This window comes from Babylonia areolata, chromosome 5 (assembly GCF_041734735.1).
Source record: "Babylonia areolata isolate BAREFJ2019XMU chromosome 5, ASM4173473v1, whole genome shotgun sequence".
NCBI lineage: Eukaryota > Metazoa > Mollusca > Gastropoda > Neogastropoda > Buccinidae > Babylonia > Babylonia areolata.
Window position 1 is genome coordinate 55,027,365 of NC_134880.1, and position 12,037 is coordinate 55,039,401.

General features: G+C 41.5%; 1 protein-coding gene across 1 annotated transcript; it reads left to right on the forward strand.

Annotated features, from left to right (window-relative positions):
• Window positions 1–469: 469 nt before the first annotated feature.
• On the forward strand, window positions 470–9,059 carry LOC143282542 (uncharacterized). Its single transcript, XM_076588220.1, has 3 exons — window positions 470–593; window positions 3,699–4,837; window positions 6,447–9,059. The coding sequence occupies exons 1-3, from the start codon at window positions 501–503 to the stop codon at window positions 6,658–6,660; spliced, it is 1,446 nt and encodes a 481-aa protein (XP_076444335.1). The 5' UTR covers window positions 470–500; the 3' UTR covers window positions 6,661–9,059.
• The last annotated feature ends 2,978 nt before the right edge of the window (window positions 9,060–12,037 follow it).

The following is a 12,037-nucleotide window of genomic DNA, read 5'->3' on the forward strand; positions in this document are numbered from 1 at the left end:
TGTATCAAAGAAATCGGGTTTGTGGTCCATGTGGTGCATGCAGACACTTTTTGTTATGTGGACTTGATACGCGATGACATCTTCATTTTCACGTGAGATTGTGATGATTCTTCAATTATAGTTCTAGTCTAGTGATCTAGACATAATAGAGAAGTGCATAGAAACGCAAAGAGACAGACAAAACAGATGGACGGAAAGACAGAGACAGAGATGTGGCAGATACGGCACAGACAGATACATAGACGCACGTCACAGACACAGACACTCAGACAGACAGAGAGACAGAGTAACACGGAACTTGACTATTGCCGTTGAAGCGCGACAGCAGTATGACTTCAGTAATCTTCCGAATCCGTTTTGGCAGTTTCCGTATCTGTGGTCTATATGAAGCTGTCATTTTCCGCCACCATTCATTTGCAGTGATGAGGAGAGAGAGCTAGTGGACAAGCGACACAGAGAGAGAGAGAGAGAGAGAGAGAGAGAGAGAGAGAGAGAGAGAGATGCTTTATAGAGAAGCAATGCAAAACTACGTTGGATCACACACAAAAGACATGTTGCTCAGTGGCAATAATTCAGAGTGGACATCTGAAGAGGTGAGTCATTTTTCTGTGTGTTTTAGTTCGTCTGTTCAATTGTCTGTCGGCTAGTCAGTCAGTTGGTTTTAAAAACATTAGATAGGCATCTAGGTATGAAGTTGGTTAACTGAATAATAGATGAAAGAAAATGTGGGATGTCGATTTCCTTTTCCACGAGGATGTGACAAACATGATAAGAAAGTCTAGTATACAGAACTTTTGGTTTTTGTTTCAGTTTCGTGATTTAGAAGTACTGGAACGCGGATTTATTCACATATAAGAGGCGTCACTGCGTTCGGACGACTCCATATACGCTACACCACATCTGCGAGGCAGATGCCTGACAGCAGCATAACCCAACGCGCTTGTCAGGCCTTGAGTTCATGCGTATTTATTTGTGTACCTATCAGAGTGGATTTCTGTTCACCTAATTTTGCCAGAGGACAACGCTCTCGTTGTCATGGATTGTTTTCCAGTGCGCCAAGTGCGTGCTGCACACGGGACCTCGGTTTATCGTCTCACCCGAACGACTAGACGCTCGGTTTCCTTTTCCAGTCACACTTTGGAGAAAGGGCGAGAGCGGGATTGGAACCCACACCCTCACGGGCTCTCTGTATTGGCAGCCGACCGTCTTAACCATTCTGCCACGTTCCTCAATCAAAGCACAGCGGACTCTGTGTATCAAATATTGACAACTTGGAGGCCAGCTCTTTCAAAAAACAAAACAAAAAAAAACAGAAACAAAAAACAGAAACCAAAAACACACTGCACCCCCCAAGGCAATTTTAAAATGTCATAATCGTAGACCCGTTTTAAACATTTCCACCCAGGAAAAGCAACGATGCAGTACTTCGTGATTGCTTGACGCATTGCAAGCATAGATTTATACAATTCCCTTCAAAGACGGCCTCGGCCATGGCTGGTCCCAAACCGAACAAAACAGATTGTATGTGTATAGTGATATCAACGTTCACAAACGCATTCACGCTATCAAATAATCAGAGGCACATATTGCAAACAAAGATCACAATACGAAGAAGAGTGATCTGACCTGACTGAAGGTTTAGTAGAAGCATTAGAAGGAAGCAAGTATGGAATTGGGAGAGGGGTAGGGGGCGAAGAAGACAGGGGTGGGGCAGTGAGCGGACAGGGCTATGGAAATTGAGGAGGAGGGGTGTGGCAATGAGCGGACAGGGCTATGGAAATTGAGGAGGAGGGATGGGGCAATGAGCGGACAGGGCTATGGAAATTGAGGAGGAGGGGTGGGGGAGGAGAGAAAAGTTGTCGCAGGTGGTTCGATTTTTTATTTTTTTCCTTTCATTATTATCATCATTATCATTATCATTATCATATACCAATACCAAGGGAACTCCCAACACTGCAAGCGCTGACATTGAACAAGAAACTGGAAATGCGCTACGATTCAAAATGGACACAGGAGCACAAGTCAATGTCATCCCACTTCTAACGGGCTAACCAGTGAATTACTAACATTTACAAAAATACTTACTTCAATCAGTGGCCTGAGCCACTGATTCTGATCAAGACACTGGCTTACGTGAAGAAAAAAAAATCCGACTTTCCAAGGGAAGACTGAGCAGGGCTGACAAAGATGGAGGGGAAAAAAAACCGTACCGCGTCATCTTAACAATTTGCATCATAATCATGTTTACAATGTTCCAATATGGTGAGATCACCTAAGGGCCCAATACAGTAATCACAGCACATCTCAGGAACAGAGGACAGCAATTCCAGTCAAACAGAAATCTTTTCATGCCCAACATCATTCAGTGACTGAGGGAGTAACTGCCTAAATCAGAAACACACAGTCAAGAACACCATTATAATACACGTATTCGAAAGCAATCATCTGTAAAACAGTTCAGTAAACTTATACTAGCACAATGGGTACTGACAGTGACACGTAGCGCAAACTTGCTGTGGACGCACATACAGGAGGGTCAGCTTACTCAACTGTTGCCGCGAGCAAGTGAAAGGTCAATATATGGTACCACCATCATATTTATACTAATTGTGCGAACTGCAAAGATACCCACGTGGCCCGCGAACCAAACGAGCTCAAATCTGGCTAAATTTTATCAGAATTGTGTTTGTTGCAATGTGTTAAATAATCAATTTCTAAATGATTCCTGAACCGATTTAAGTCTGATTGGTCGCAAAACAAAGAGCTGATTATTCAAGATGAATTTACAATCTTAATTTTAGTCAACTGTAATCGATCACTTTTGACGTGTGCATCAGTGAAAATTACAAACAGCGTTAAATCAGTTTAACGCAGGTGAATACCAATGGTATAGATCTAAAGAAGGAATTGCAACGATTCTACCAGTATATAATACATGTAGTTTTCTGACCAGATGAAAGAAATATCTAATGAGTTATTGTGTGTCAGAAACACATTTCAAATCTGGCCAAGCCAGAAGTGATCGTTGTTGTATCAACATTGAAAATCTGCTTTGTATCTTAAAACTGCCTGATCTATTGTCACCCAAACACTTTTATGGTGTTGTTTTAGTTTCAAACAAGCAATCACAAATAGAATTAAATATTGTAGCATAATATGTGAGGAAAAGACAAAATGACGTAAACTTAGGCCTACCCTCAGCTGAAATTCTTCCACTGACCAACCACTAAACTAAAATCAAATATGCTTCTAACGGATTTTAGCGTGTGTGTAAGCACAACAGACATAATCTGGCAGTGAATGATAAATACATTTACTTTAATAAATGTTTGGGGCATTTGTTTAGACAGGATTTCTTTCAAAATTTGAAACAGCATTGCCCATAATTCATGAATCATCAGAGACCAGCAGGTTGGTTTGCAAAAAGTCGTCTGCTATAGGCTTGTGCACGAAGCAGTCATCATAGCCACATCTATAATCGCATACATCCCAGTAGAGTCAACGAAATATTACCATTCTCGAAAAGACCCTTCATTACATTGGAAGTAGAATAAAAATAATAAAATAAAAATTAAAAAGCGTACACTATAAGTGAACTAACTTCATGCATATTCCGGCTTAGTGCTGCAGATATACTTCACTTGACATGACAGTCACCTTTTTGATAAGGACAATAAGTTTTCTTTTCTTTTCCTCAGGAGGAGAGATTCCTCAGCTACCTGAGCGACGCTTCCTTCAAGAACCGCACGCCAGTGGTCGTCTACCTCTCCCTGATCAGCATTGTGGGCTTTGTTGGTAGCACTCTGGTTCTCGTCGTCTATGGATTCAGGTTCCAACCCAGCTCTACCAGAGTCTTCATTCTCTTCATGGCTTCCCTGGATCTCATCACCAACACTCTCGGCCTACCTCTGCAAATCGCCACCATCCGCTACGCTTACAACGATAACTACTGGCGGTGCAGAAGCTTCTTTACATTTGCCACACTCTCTACACAAGCCTCTGCCTTTGTGCTCGTGCCGGTAGCCATGGACAGGTTCTGGAGGATTTGTGCCCCTTTAGGGAAACAGCTGACCCCCCGGCAGGCGTTTTACGTCGCACTGGGAACTGTGTGCTCCGCTGTGGTGATCTTCGTGCCTTTCCTCCCGTTCTACGGCATGCACCGTGTCAACACCACTGAGCCAGGGATTCAGGCCAGAATGTGCTGGTCAGATGATGAGTACAAGCACACTGAATACCCAATAGCTTTCACCATCGTTGTTGGCATCACGTTCTCTGTTGGCCTGGCCATAATGGGAGTCTCCTACCTGTCGATTGGTATCACACTCTGGAGGAAGAAAGTAGAGAGGAAGCGTTCTTTGAAGGAAATGCGACGTCGGGATGAGCAAAATGCCTCCAAAGCTGCTGAACCAGGAGCGCTTCCTGCTTTAAACGAGCCACACAATACTCGGGCCTCAGCTAAATTACACCAAGAAATAAGTCTTTCTGAATCCTCCGGTACCACAGGCATCTGCACAGGTTCGACTTCGACTGAAGCCAGCGGAACGAAAAGCTCCGAACTGTCCACCCTAGAAACCGTACCCCGCAGTGACGAATCAAAAGGCGAAGTGCTGACAGGAGAACAGTCTCCTCTAGAAGCTGAAGAATGCTCTCAAGAAAGTGAGCCTTCACGTACACAGTGTGAACGAAGGCAACATCCGGCCAGAGAGAAGAAAAGGGCAGCGGTGAAAAGTACCCAGATGCAGAAAGGCGTGCGCCGAATGAGATCGCGTACGACTCTGATGATGTCTGTGCTGACATCATGCTACATCTGTAACTGGCTGCCACATTTTGTCATGAGGTAAGGCCAGAGTGAAGCTTTTATTACTTTTGTTCATCTATTTATACATTTATTCGTTCCTTCTTTGTTTCCCCCACTCCATCTACGGTGTCTACGACATTCGTTAATCTCGAATACCCTTACAGACCCACAATCGATAGATCGTTCTGGTGCAATTCTAGCCCATCCAATCCACGTGGATCTGTTAATATCAGATCGACACGATATTGTTCACTAGAGGAGACACCACACTGGTGTTGAGACACTGAAAGCCAAATTTTGTTTCACTTATGATTTTTCAACATGTACTTTTTCGATCAGCTGTTTGTTGTTTGGAGTCAATACTTTTCTTGATTTTTTCCTTATTCATTTATTTGTCAGGAAGATGGCAGAATGGTTAAGATGCTAGTGCAGTGTCAATATAGTGTCCTTGAGGATCTTGGTTTGATTTTTATCTCTCACCATTTCTCCCAAGTTTGACTGGAAAAAACAAACTTAGCCTCAAGTCCTTCGGATGAGTTGATAAACCAAGGTCCGTGTGCAGAACGCACTTTACGCACAAAGAAAGAAACCATGGCAATGTAAGTGTTGCCCTCTGGCAAAAAAAAAAAAAAAAAAAAGTAGAAGAAATCCACTCTGACAGGTACACAAGTACAAACGTATGCATGCACTCAAGGTCTGATTAGCGCGTTGGCTTGTGCTGCTGCCAGGCATTTGCCTAGCAGTGTGGTTTAGCGCATATGGATTTGTTTGACCGCAGCGACGCCTCCTTGAGAAACTGAAACTAAAACATATTTTAACTCTCTCCATACGAACGGCGAAAGAGACGACGCTGACAGCGTTTCACCCCAATTACCATCATCAACATTATTGCGAGCGGAAGGCTCTTATACTGAAGAGGTAAATGTTGACAAAGAATACCACAATTCTGACGACGGAAGCTAAAGGTTGGGTCATTCAGACACCCACTGGACATCCGAGGGGTCTGTGTAGAGGAGAAGAGAGGACTGGCCGTACTGAGTGAGTTAATGAACCTGTTCACTACTCGTCCATCCTTGTTCGGGTAGTTGTTGCACAAGAGCCTTGTCACGGAGAATTTGACAGGCGATATATGTATGCTATTCACATACCCTGTGCTATTATCACTATTGTCTTTTTCTTTTTTCTTTTCTTTTTTAATGACAGGAAGTAAATATCCGAAAATTAATGAATATGTAACCTTTCTCTTTTTATTATGTAATTAAAAGTGCTACTTACGGGCTTCCTCGATCGATTCTCTCTCTCTCTCTCTCTCTCTCTCTCTCTCTCTCTCTCTCTCTCTCTGTGTGTGTGTGTGTGTGTGTGTGTGTGTGTGTGTGTGTGCGTGTGTGTGTGTGAACTATTCGCTTTTTTCATTGGCCATTTAACAGTGTCAATCGTTTTCAATTTCCTCTTCTCTCTCTCTCCCCATTTCTTCTTGTATTGTGACAACACATCACTGTGTGTGACATACATTTGCTGTCTTAAAAGGACCGACATTGTATCGCCACATGCTGCGCAGCAATTCCATTCCATTCTTTTCCCTGGGTAACCTTTTTTCACGGTTGTTCGTTAAGTTGATGTACTGACTCACCATTCATTCTGTTCCCAGAGCTGTTCGCAACGATCCCGTCAACTGGTGCGAAAACTTCACCGACTGCGGCTACAACATCTACCCCATCGTCATCCGTTCCTACTACCTCAACAGCGCCGTCAATGCCTTCGTCTATTCCTTCTGTAACGAGCGCTTTCGAGAGGAATGCAGGAAACTGTTCCGAGGTTTTGCTAAAAAATTGCATGTCAGAAATATAGATTATGCAGCCTGAGAGCGTTTTCTTTTTGTGTTTGTGGAACTGGAAGAAATCTATACTATGGACATATCCCCCCTCATTGAACTGGTATTTGATTTGGAGAACTCCATGTCATCTTCAAAATGATGGTCTGACAATAATTGCAAAATTGAAAAACAAATTGAAGAGATCTAAGCTTTGACACAACCCACAGACCTGGATAAATTGGTGAACAGTTCTTATGTGCGGCGCTCCAATGACTGCCTACAGAATTAATGGAAAAGACGACGAAGGAGATGGAATCTTCTGATCAATCCTCTCCCGAAATGTAAGAAAGAATGTACCGGAATACAGATTAAACCCATGGAACTTTTGTGTTCTGGAACTGCCTTTTTCTTGATACCGACAAATCACTGTCATAACAGTTTCTGTTTTTTTCTTGAATCAGTTATGATCATTTACGATACAGAATTATATGTTGTATAATTTTTGTTTGAATGCTTATGTGAAAAAACAAAGTTTCTACAACGTGCTCATTATCTCATAACAGTTAATTAACGCATTTTGTAAATAAAAATGGATATTATATTGTGTTTAAGATCACTTTAAAATTCACTCATCTCCCCCACTTTTAGTTTCTCCACCATCCTCAAACTCACAAAGAGACCTAGTGGGGGTGCCTCTCAGTCATAAACAACATCCTTACCTTCATAAAATCTACACTAGAACTTCCCTCTTTCCTGCCCTTGCTGTTTCTAAGAGCTCCTTGCAAAGGGAGCTTAGGGCTAGGATTCTTACAGGTATCCCCTCAAGCTGAATCATTGAAGACAGGTCAGCTTGTTGGACTGATGTCTTCTGATGCCCTGTTTACATCACATGATCAGCTGGGCTGACCACCATCTTCATGACCTCAAAATGAGTTTGTGCCGTTGTTTTCTCTTTCCTCGCTGATCTATTGACATCTATTGACGACCATTATTTTTTTTAATTTTATTATTATTATCATTACTACTACCTTTTTTATATATCATAATTATTATTTATTTATTTATTTATTTATTTATTTATTTATGTAAGCTTATCTATTATTTATTCACCTTTTTTTTTCCTCAAGGCCTGACTAAGCGCGTTGGGTTACGCTACTGGTCAGGCATCTGCTTGGCAGATGTGGTGTAGCGTATATGGATTTGTCCGAACGCAGTGACGCCTCCTTGAGCTACTGAAACTGAAACTGACGACCATTTCAGTGAACCCAAAGAATGTTGTTTTTTTTCTGAAAATCTGTTTGAAGCAGACCATAAAGTCTTTTGAATTAAATTCAATCACCAGTGTACTGACAGCTTAGTTTCCTATGACACAAATGCACTCGTCCTCAGATTCACGTATGTATGTAAACGACTGGTGTGCAATTGCTCTGGTTTGCCTCTTTTCACAAGTGCATTGGTTTGTCTCGTTACAAGATTCATCGCCGTGAAACTACAAGTGGGTTTTTCTCTTTACAAGAATGATTTACAAGAATCATCGCTGGATAGAATACAGGATGATTTTTCCCTTCATAAGTTTCTTCGATATATAAGTACACATTGATTTGTCTCTTTACTAGATTCTTTGCTATGTAAGATTCATCGTTATATAAGTACACGTTGAGTTAGCTCTTCACAAGATTCGGCGCTATGTAGGCAAAGCTGATTTTCCTCTAGATGTGATTAATCGCTAAATGCACATTGATTTATCTCTTTACAAGATTCATCGCTATTTCAGTACACGTTGATGCCTGTCTCTTTACAAGATTCATCGCCATAGAAGTACAAGTTGATTTTTCTCTTTGCAAGATTCATCGCCATAGAAGTACAAGTTGATTTTTCTCTTTGCAAGATTGATCGCTAGATAAGGCCAAGATGGTTTTTCCCTTTATAAGATTTTTCGATGTATAAGTGCACATTTATTTGTCTTTTTTACTTGATCCATCGCTATGTAAGATTCATTGCTGTATAAGAACATACTAATTTGTCTCTTTACAAGATTCATTGCTGTATGAATGCAAGCTGATTTCCCCCCTTTGTTATATTAATCGCTATATAAATGTAAATTGATTTGTCTCTTTTCAAGATTCATCGCTTTACAAGTTGATTTTACTCTTTACAAGATTCAAGCTGATTTTTTCCCTGTATAAGAGTCATCGCTATTTAAGTGCACATTGATTTGTCTTTTTACATGATTCATCGCTATATAAGTACACACTGTTTTCTCTTTACACGAGCGGTATTTATTTTGCCTTTTCAAGGTTCATCGCTATCTAAGTACATCTACTATTGTCATCACCATTGCCATTATCATTGTAAGTAGTAGTAGTAGTGATATTAGTATTGATAATTCATTTATGCATGTTTGTGTTCTCTTTCTTTTTGACATGTCCAAGACTAAAGAAATATGAAAAGCTTGAATAAAGTATTTATTTGTATTTTTGTCCACTTCTTATGTGCTAATGATACTCTGTATGCATGTTAAGGAATTTTCTGTGTGGCTATGGTGTAGTTGCACAACATTACGTCGTTGCTCTTGCGCAATAACTACCCGAACAAGGTGAACAGTTTGTGAATAGGTGTTGTTGTTTATGGGTGTGTTTTTTTTTTTCAACGTTTTTCAAAAACGTTGCTGCGCTCGGACAAATCCATGTACGCTGCATGATGGCTTGTTGTGTGCCTTTGTCTATTTTAGGCGCAAAAGGGTAAAAATTACAATATATATATGGAAAGTAGTATAGTAATAAATACAACTCTTGACAGCTTTTTACAAACCTATAAGCTACAAATGCTTTCTTTCAACTGAAGAAGATCAATATCCTTATTGAACTAGAGCAGGCAAGAATACCAAAGCAAAAAAAAAAAAAAAAATCTACGATATACCGCTTCTTAAATTTTGTGTGTCACAAACGTCCAGTAACAAGGTGGTCGGAATTGAATCGGATACTCGTTCCAGTTTTAAGCCTCTCTGAATGTCTGAACTAAATATCAATAATATGCAACCAAACTATGAAAATATTCACAAATGTCCAATCTAAGTACCCAAACTTCCTACTGTAAGACGTATTATGCTGGAAATTTAACAAAAGGTTACCAGGATTGAAGTCATACGCATACCATGCAAATGCATGCATATGTATGCATGGGCATGTGCACATACTTGCAGATGTTAACGATGAAACACTGCGTAAATTACATTCTCACAGCATGGGTAGTGTTGCAGTTCACAGGATATGTCAAGATGTTCAGGATGTCATCTGGCAGGATGTATCGAAACTAGATAAAAGGGTGTTGTCTGGTACATTGTGCACGACAAGATAAGGGCCACTTCATGTACACTGACACAAACATGCACACACACACACACACGCATGCACGAACACACATGCACGCACGTACAAGCACATGCAGACACACATAAAAACACACACACGCACACACAGCATACAATCATGCACAAACACACGCGCATGCATGAACGCACACACGACACACATGCACGCACACACACACACACACACACACACACACACACACACACACACACACACACACACACACACACACACACACACACACACACACACACACACACACACACACACACACACACACACACACACACTCACTCACTCACTCACCCCTGCAAGCCGGAAATAATTGTATGGTGATGGAGTTTGGGAGAGATAACTCTCTGCGTGACTGTTCCCACTGTTGCTTAGGACGTGGTGAAGATGTCAAGAGTGCGTGTTAGATCCGTGAGAATGTTTGCTGCTGTGAAATGCACGCACACGTACGCACACACACACACACACACACACACACACACACACACACACGAATGCACGTATGCACATGCAGGCATGCACAAGCACACAGATGCACACACACACACACACACACACACACACACACACACACACACACACACACACACACACACACACACACATCGCTTAAAGTGAGACGTAAAAGACGTAAAATATGAAATGTACTACTACTGTTCTACTACTATGACTGCTACTACTACCACAATTACTGCTACTACTGCTGTTGCTGCCAACGTAAAATATGAAAATCACTACTACTGCTACAACTACTACTACTACTACTACTACTGCTGCTGCTGTTACCACGAATACTTCTGCTGTTGTTGCTGCTATTACTGCTACTACCGTAGTTTTAGGCAATGAATTTCATGCCTGCGCAATTGAGCTTTAACTCTTTGCGGACGATGGTCTGGATTCCCACATGAAACGTACGACAGATTTCAGCCTGCACAAAGTCGTCCCCAGCCTTTAAACCCGTAACTCATCTGTCATGGCCAAGCAAGCTTGGGAAGTGACAGTGAGTTGCTACTGCTGCTACTGTTGCTGCTACTAGTACTACTACTGCTACTACTACTACTACTCAGTACACATGCAGCTCATTCTTTCCATCACATGAGGCTTGGATAGACATGGAAGTCAGACGCAGAGGTTGAGACAGGAAGAGACAGACTATTGATATGAAAAAGAAAAAAAAAATGCCGTTGAGAAAAAAAACAAACGCCCCTGGATTTAGGATACTAGATTGGAAAGCTGAAATTCAACGATTCCAACAAACAATAAAGAGTGGTAACTCTCTTCATACACAAGGTACACATCTTCAAGTCAATACTGTCTGTGCTACCGATTCAGCTAGCAGGTACGTAAAAGGCGCATTGGAACAAACGCTTCCTCAAGAAAGGAAGCTCTTAGCTTGTACTTGTACTGACCGTTTGACATGTGCACACAACAGCAATGACGAAATAATATGCAAACTCAAATTAGCTTCCATTCACGACTGGCATAGCCTTTTAATCCTGAATGTGCTACCCAGAAAAATCGGACATTTGGTAACAAACCCATGGTTTCCTCGATGGGGTTTTGACTCGACACGAAATATCAATGATCATGTTGATCATATTGAAATACTATGATCAGGGAAAGCAGAATACATTATTTGGTGCAGAACAGATTCTGGATAGGGAGAAAGACAGACAGACAGACAGAGAGGCAGACAGAGGGAAACAGGAAGATAGAGGAGGCCCACCCATTGTTCACAAAGGTATCCATTACCATTAATTAAGGCCCAACTCGCAGTTCTGCTAGCGACCTTAAACTTGATCAGAGCCTGCGCGCGCGCGCGTGTGTGTGTGTGTGTGTGTGTGTGTGTGAGTGTGTGTGTGTGTGTGTGTGTGTGTGTGTGTTTATATAGGTTTATATAGGTCTGCTAGCGACCTTAAACTTGATCAGGGCGTGTGTGTGTGTGTGTGTGTGTGTGTGTGTGTGTGTGTGTGTGTGTGTGTGTGTGTGTGTGTGTGTGTGTGTTTCTCTGTCGTCAAAAGATATAGGTCGTGATTCTTTTTT